Below are 8,108 nucleotides of genomic sequence, written 5' to 3'. Positions count from 1 at the left end.
CCCACCCTAACCATCACCATTACCTTAAACCATGTCATCACTCTAAAATGTAACAATTTACATTTTTGGGACAATGTGATTGTGTAAATAGATTTACATCACCACAACCACGAGTAATACTAGGACACACACACAGACAGAACACACTCCCTATAGTGTGGCAGTACTGTGAATATGGTACATCCACCACTAATGGTGGCTTTCATTATTAATAAGCTGCAATTCCGTTATAATCTGCTGCTTCCTTTTTACAGCACAGACAGTCTGATTACCACACAAATAGTAATCAAATAAAAGCTTCCTAATAACATTGAAGTATTAAAAAATGTTCTCAATTACAGGGTATACTCGACATAACTGGTCAACAAAGAGATATGCTACAGGAATAAAGCCCCTTTCAAAAGGTCCCAAAGCACAAAGTGATGGCTAAGAAATTCTCAAATTTAAAGTTTAGCTCTCTTATTTTTAGTAACTCTACAAATGATCACAACTGATTTTAAATGTGTATTGTGTAACAAAACATGTCGATCTTTTGTGTGATGTTCATAGAAAAGCATTTTGCTGTTGCCTTGTGTACATACTGCCATGCTGGCAACAGAGCATCAGCTTTTTGACTCCAAAGAAATGGTTTTAGAACCACGAAATTGTGAGGTTTACAGTTTTAATTAACACCTTTATTCACGAAAACACATAGTGCATCCTTAAATGTGTCCTTCCTCATTAATGGTATTAATATATTATCTACAGAGAATATGAAGTTGTCACCACACTGTGTTGAATTTTGGGTAAATGCGCCATTTGGGGGGCGGCGGGGGGGGGTTTTGGGTCAATCAGACAAATATACAGTACATAGGTCTAAGTTAATTTTAAATAATAAATATTATCCTGTACAGCTACATACAATCAGCAGAAATGTCAGTCTGCAGTGATAAAACACACACCTTTCCCTGCCATAGTGTGGAAGGGAGAAGGAAAAAACACAAGGATGATACCGAAATCACAAAATGTCAAAGGCAGCGATTTAAAAGGGATCACTCTACCCTTACCCAGGTCTTGCCTGTCAAAGTGGAGAGAGTGACATTTTGGAACACTTAAAAATAAAAATACTTTGCAGAAAAATCTGAATGTCAAGTTTTGTTCTCAAACCATATTATAAATGCTGTACAGAGGTTCAGCCTCTACCCAAATCTCTTCATTAAAGCCTGTTTGATGCAAAGGTATTATCTTTCAAATACAAGACGAGAAAGCTATCATGTCTAAAATGGGGCTGTAGAGAGAAATGCTGACCGAACAGGAAAGACAGGGGGGGGGGATCATTCATCCCAAGACTTTGAGCCCAGGAGTATCAGAGGATGAATGGGAGATGAGCAAAAGAGGCTGATAAAGTACAGACGGTGTTCATTTCCAAGATGCTTTCTTGGCACTGACATAGATCTCATTACTTCTCAGTTTGATAATTCATGGTTAATTCATCCAAAAGTCATCTCAGCTCTCTTAATGAATTCTATCAAAGATTTCATGGTGTTTTTAGTTGCCAGGATGCCTAATCAAATTCAGTAACATACAGAACCTCTTTTTCAAAAAAAATAAATAAATAAATCAATCAAACTAGCCTAACAAATTATTTGTTCAAAATATTTACCCGTATAGTCTATACACCTGCATTGTCTTGAGATTGCCATGCAATGCTTCAGTTCTGTCATTGCTCTGAAAACTTTCTCCTGAGACATCGTCAATAGGCCACATAGGTGGTGAAAAGTGGGTTGTCAGAAGAGGCTGTCCATTTATTTCTGGTGCCTTACATTTTTTTACCCATAGAGTTAAGTTGTGTTAACTGTTGTGCAACTCTTAGCCAGTTATCTTCTGGGCTGAGCTCAGCACATAATGCATTTAATTTAAAATGCTCTCATCTTGCAGCATCTTGATATTCTGCACAATATTTGCTCAGTTGGATACTGTATATTTGTCACAATCTGTTATTCTGTCTGTATGGTTGTCACCATTTGTTATCCTGTCTGTTCTGTTCATCTGGCTGAAAATCATACAGACTGGCTGGCTGAACTGAGAAGGACGCATGAGAGCAAATCGTTAACCTGAATGTGTCAGAGCAGTTCCATCCTCCAACAAGAGAGTCAACCACAAACTCTAGAGTGGCCTTAAAAACACTAAAAGGTTGCCCTGGGCTCAAACTATTTTTCATTATCAACTGATCAATTTTGTTTTCAGTTGATTTACTTATCAGTGATCATCTATCCAGGAGGAGAGTGCCCAGTTTTGGGACCTCAGAATTGCATCTCTGCTATTTGCTGATGATGTGGTTTTGTTGGCTTCATCAAACCATGATCTCCTGCATGCAGTGGGGTGGTTTGCAGCCAAGGGTGAAGCAGCAGGGATGAGAGTTAGCACCTCCAAATTTGAGGCTATGATACTCTGCCATAAACGGTAGACTGCCCCAAGTGAAGGTCTTGTTCACTAGTGAGGGTAAGATCGAGCGTGATTCTGACAGGCAGATAGGGGCAGCATCAGCTGTAATGCAGATGTTGTACCAGGCTGTCATGGTGAAGAAAGAGCTGAGCCAAAAGGCAAAGCTCTGAATTTATCAGTCAGTCTATGCTCCTACCCTCACCTGTAGTCACGAGCTGTGGGCAGTGACTAAAAAAAAAAATAAGATTGGGACCGGACTAGGGTGACCGGACTTAGCCTTAAAGATAAGGTATGGAGCTCAGACATCTGGAAGGGACTCAGAGTAGAACTGCTGCTCCTTCACATTGAAAAGAGCCAGCTGAGGTGGTTGGCACATCTCCAGGGCGCCTCCCTTTGGAGTTCTTCTGGGCACATACAACTGGTAGGAGACCCCAGGTCAGACCCAGAACACACTGGAGAAATTATATATCTCATCTGGCCTGGGAACGCCTCCGAATCCTGCCAGAGGAGCTGGAACACGTCACCAGGGAGAGGGACACCTGGACTACCTTACTGAACCTGCTGCCAGAGTAAAAAAAAAAAAAAATCTCGGATAAGCAGAACAAAATAGATGGATGATTATCTATCCTTGACAAGTACTGCTGTTTTAAAATCAATTTAACAGCCTAATCAATGTGCTGATAATTGTAAGTAGCAAAGTATGTTGAACGTCTTGCGAAATTTGTGGGGAAAAAGTGTTCTATCCATCACTAGACATGAGTGAGCAACACTGGTGATGACAAATCCAACTTGCTCGACAATTTCTAAAGACCCAGTTGGCACAGTTTATTCTTTAAAGTGCTCTGCAAATGAGTCATGCTGAGGACACCATGTTTTTCAGGCTCTGTAACACAGGGTATAAAAGCAGCCGTCATCCAGGGCAACACAACCACCAAAAGGTGCTTGCAGTACACTCAGAACCAACAAAAGTGGACTGGTGTTGACTTAAAGCTGTTGTCTGCTGTGAGCTACAACTGATCACCAAGTTTGTACTGACCAGTGTGTATTCATTACAGTCCTGCTTTGCAATTTAGCTCATCTGCCTTGTGAAAATGTAGGTACTTCGGCTCTAAATGGCTATGAGCTCTACCCTCAACCAGATTACCTCTGACAAGAAATATTTCAAGCATCAAAATGCAATTCTGCCCACAGACAACCATCTCAGAAAAGCACACACATACACACACTCTCTCTCTCTCTCACACATACACACACACACACGCCTTACTGCCGCAACATCCTCACTATCAGGTGGAAATCTTATCTATGCATTAATCATCTTAGGAAGGCTGTATCCTGCTGTTTCTGGTCAATACGCTCCAGGTGGGCAGCAGGAAGAAGAGAAAGAGAGAGAGCGAGACAGAGCGGGAAGAAAAGGGCACACTGGTTAGGGAGAGCTGTCCCAGAGTTAAAAGGTCAGACAATCATCACAGCAAAACAGCCTGCTATTCTCTCTCAATAAACCTCAAAAGTGCTACTGGATTTTTTAAACATTACCACAGAAAGTGCTGAAATCTAAATGACGGGCACGAATGTTCCACAGGTCTGAATATGCAGAAAGTTAGATGCTGTATATTATTGTTATTTCTGTGTTGAGCTGAAGGTATCCAGGGCCAGACTTTAACTTATGGCCGTTCTGACCACGTTCTATGACTCAGTAATCATTTTAATGCTGCATACAGCTTATAATGCGCATTTTAATGGCCGTGTTAAAATTTGATGAAGTAGTTCTGATATGTTTTACATTAAAAAGGCTCTGCATTAAGAAAATACAATCTGCTGATGTCTTATAGTTTCTTTAATGGTGTCCTATCATAATATCTTGAGAGATAATGTCAGTGTAGGCTCTTTTTTTATGTGATTTGGACAGACATAGCACTTAGAGGTGTGCAGTGTGCTGCTACAAAATGTCACTAAAATCGACACAGAGCGACCATTATTTTTGCATCCATCACTGTTGTTACACAACTGAAATTGAAGTCATCTGGATATAGAGCCAAAACCTATTAATCAAAAAATGCCTGGGTTGATCTTGATCTCAGTCTGGCAGAACATCAATTACTTTTAATTTCACAGTGACATTGCCCTGCGATAGACTGGTGACCTGTTCACGGTGTCCCCCGCCTCAGTGTCAGCTGGGATTGGCTCCAGCCCCCAAAAGCCCTCTACAGGAGAAGCAGTAGAGATAATGGATGGATGGAGTAAAGTTCACCGTTTATCATCATATATATTGTTTAAAGGTGCATTAACTAATTTCTAGAGCAGGGGTCCAAGGCTCAGTGGCTACAGCTGTGCCTGTAAAGCTTAAGTAGAGCCAGCTAGCTGGAACATTAGTAGGTCATCATGTCTCCAAAAACGCCTGAGCAAACCGGCACTACTTAGATCGACCCATTGCATATTCAAGAACTTAATGGCTATTGTCTTGACTGAAAAATATCAAAACTTGATAAAGTGGCATAATACCATTCCTAGGACGAACATTATACCAGCATTAAGCCTGCCCTGCCACCATGGCGAGAGGCTGGAATAGCGTGGTGTCCATCACTTCCCTTTACTACAAAGTTATGGAGGCCAGCTGGGTACTACTCACGTACATACTTTGCTTTTTCATGGTATTTTGGCTATTTATTTCATTGGCACAAACACAGGGAAGATAGACCCGATAAGCCATTTATAGATAAACCATTTTTAAGTAAGCCCACATGGCAGTGGGCTTAAACAGCCTGTACCAGCCACATGGTAAAACATATGAATGTTCATTTAGACCTATTTGTACAGTCAATTAGCTATTTAGCCAACAGGCTGTGGTACCTGCATATAAAGGGCTCAAATAGTTTTAGTGGCTCCAAGCAGAGGCTTTTTTTTCCCCTCTTCTGGCCCAAAATGGCTCTTCAGGTATTAAAGGTTGCTGACCCCTGCAACAGAGGGTCTAATGGGGTTAGAGGGTCTCGTTTCCTAGCAATGATGTAAAATAAGCAGCCAATCGGCAACTTCAAGGAGTTTCTATTAATAATATGAAAGCAAGTGGCAGCCCCTAGATTGTCTCCCTGGAGTCTGCCTGTAGGCTCTTCTCAGCATCAGGCATGAACTGATTAGGTTTTGATGGTCAAAGGTCACAGTGACCTCACATCTGACCCATTCCCATGAATTTGATTGGTTGATGGAGACATACAACCGTAACGCAGTAATTCTAGTTTGACAATGTAATGAATGCTTACATGCCCCTTCCAGAAGTAGTTAGGAAATTTGAGATATTTGAGAATAAGAGATCCCTTGCCTCCTACTGGGTCTAGTTAATGTACACCACACTGCAATAAACCTCACAGAATATCAATAAAAAAAAAAATCTACTACTACTACTACTACTACTACTACTACTACTTTTGTGCTATTGCTTTGTTTTTGTTAATTAATGTATGTTTTCATGAAATTTTAACAAATGAATGGCAAAAGAGGAGTCCTTCAATGTTTATACCAACAGAGAACAATCTCATGAGCCAAATGTATTCTCTAATATCCATTATGAGTCCATCAGCAATGAATCAAGGCGAACTGATACTGGAGACGTGAAACAATAAAGCTGCCAGCAGCTCAAGGGACACCGACTGCATTACCAAACCAATAAAGGCTATTTCCACTAATTACCTCTACTCCTTCCATATTTGTTTACAAGCTGATTTATGAGTCAACATATATCCTGAGTCTGCCCATGGCACTGAGAGGGATACCACTATTGCAGCAGCGATAGTGACTTCTCATCTCTCATTCAGGAAAACAACTTGCTGAACAGTTTAAAGCCATAAGTTTAGGCAAGGAGTATTTGGAATACAAGACTTCTATCACATTTTACAAATATGCGTGTGCATGCTACACCCCTGTTGATTTTCTCAGACAGCGTCAGGTGGCTGATAGTTTTAGGGCTTAGATGGCCATGAAACTCTGCCGGCTGAATCATCAGTACAAAAGATGAACAACTGTGTTAGAAAGCACCTGCCTGCTTCTCCATCACAGCAACAGCCAAGCCTCATGGGTACCGTGCTATCATCTGCCACACACAACATTATTTCACAGCAGCAAAGTTGAAAACAGCTGAAATAATCAAAACTGGTGGCCATGCAGTGTTGCAGTCAAGTCACTAAGCCTCAAGTCCCCAGTGTTCAAGTCAGAATCACCAAAGAATAAAGTTGGGTTCTAGTCATCCAGGTCTACATTATACACAACTGACACAGCTCTCGCCATTTTCATATTCCAAACAATGTATTGCATCACCATAGTGCTCAGCAATTTCCATATATGTTTTTATGTATCAAAGGTGCAGTGTATGATTCTATGGAAGCGTGTCAGACACAGCATGGCACGGGTGAATGGGTTTTAATATCAGTATCTTATTATGGCCTGTTTGAGTCCAAGTCATCAGCCCTGAAAACCTGGACTCGAGTACTACAGCACCGCAGCTGTGCCAAAGTTTTATTCTTGTTAAATTATACAGAAGAGTCCAGTGTTTCTGGAAAAACAAAATACAAATGAATCTCTTTCCGTCTCTTCAGTGAAGCAGAAGCTTCAGTCACATGCACGCGATTTATTTGCTAAGCCTCTTGCACTTTGTCGAATTTTGTTCACATCAACACACCAGCTTTCCCTCCTCGACCACAAAACATGCACACGTTTTTTCAGTAGTTCAACTCTTTTTTGTTTCAAATTGACAGCATCTCCTCTTGATGACCACACAGACTTACAAAAAACTTCCATCAGATTCTGATTCTATAGCATCACATCGTGGCTAGGAAGCTCCTCCCATTTCAAACCTGTAAGAAAAGCAGGGAAGGGGGAAAAAGAAATGCAGATCTCTTATGTAAAATAAGCAAACTGTACTATCTTTGGCAGAAATGTTGGTTTTCAAGTAGGAATCTGAAGTTGACAAAGGTCCACATGGCGTAGCTGAACATGAATCACAGCCTCTAATCTGTTGCATTCACCCTCCACTTCTGTGATCTCATGCCTTCAACAAGATGTTGAATCTGTTAACAGGGATTTGCTGCCATTCAACCACAACAGCATTAGATGAGGTTCAACCACGGATGTCCTAATGAAAGCACGGATGTTGGGTGATGAGGGCCAAGTGCCCATCCCAGAGGTGTTGGATGGGGTTGAGATCAGAGTTCTGTAAGGGGTAGACAGGTTTTTCTCCACCAATGTGGAAAAAAAACATTTCTTTGGGGGCCTTGTCAAGTTGAAACAGCCACAAAGCTTTAAGTACACTAACATCAATGTGCTCTGTAAGCACCAGGGCTTCCCCTCATTGGAACCATTGCGCCCACAACAAGCCGTCAAAACCAGCTCCAGACCAACGTGCACGTGGTTGTTCACATACTTTTGACCTGAGGGATTATATTCCACTTATGGGACGCTTCAGTTCTTATAAACCCTTGCATCAGGCTCACCCACTCCAACCCAAAGTCTTACCATGCTGAGTATCGTGCCACATACGCACACGTGCATGCACACCCACGCACACTCCTGACTACAGACACACGCTGTACGCAGTTCGCAGAAAGAGCAGAAGTGCAGCGGCTGATAAAGGACTGTGGCTTTGGAGACTGAGTATCGTGCCACATACGCACACGTGCATGCACACCCACGCACAC

At 41.6% G+C, this 8,108-nt stretch overlaps 1 protein-coding gene across 1 annotated transcript in view; it reads right to left on the bottom strand.

The window, feature by feature from the left end:
• rab27b (RAB27B, member RAS oncogene family) overlaps positions 1-8,108 on the bottom strand; it is a 56,021-nt gene extending 47,913 nt beyond the window's left edge. Inside the window, exon 1 of the mRNA XM_020600989.1 lies at positions 7,927-8,108. Coding sequence (XP_020456645.1) covers positions 7,927-8,078 — 152 coding nt within the window. The 5' untranslated portion in view covers positions 8,079-8,108. The remainder of the gene's footprint in view (positions 1-7,926) is intronic.

This window comes from Monopterus albus, unplaced genomic scaffold, assembly GCF_001952655.1.
Source record: "Monopterus albus unplaced genomic scaffold, M_albus_1.0 scaffold50.1, whole genome shotgun sequence".
Taxonomy (NCBI): domain Eukaryota; kingdom Metazoa; phylum Chordata; class Actinopteri; order Synbranchiformes; family Synbranchidae; genus Monopterus; species Monopterus albus.
Note: the sequence above shows the minus strand (reverse complement) of the source record. Positions and strands in the feature narration are given on the sequence as shown.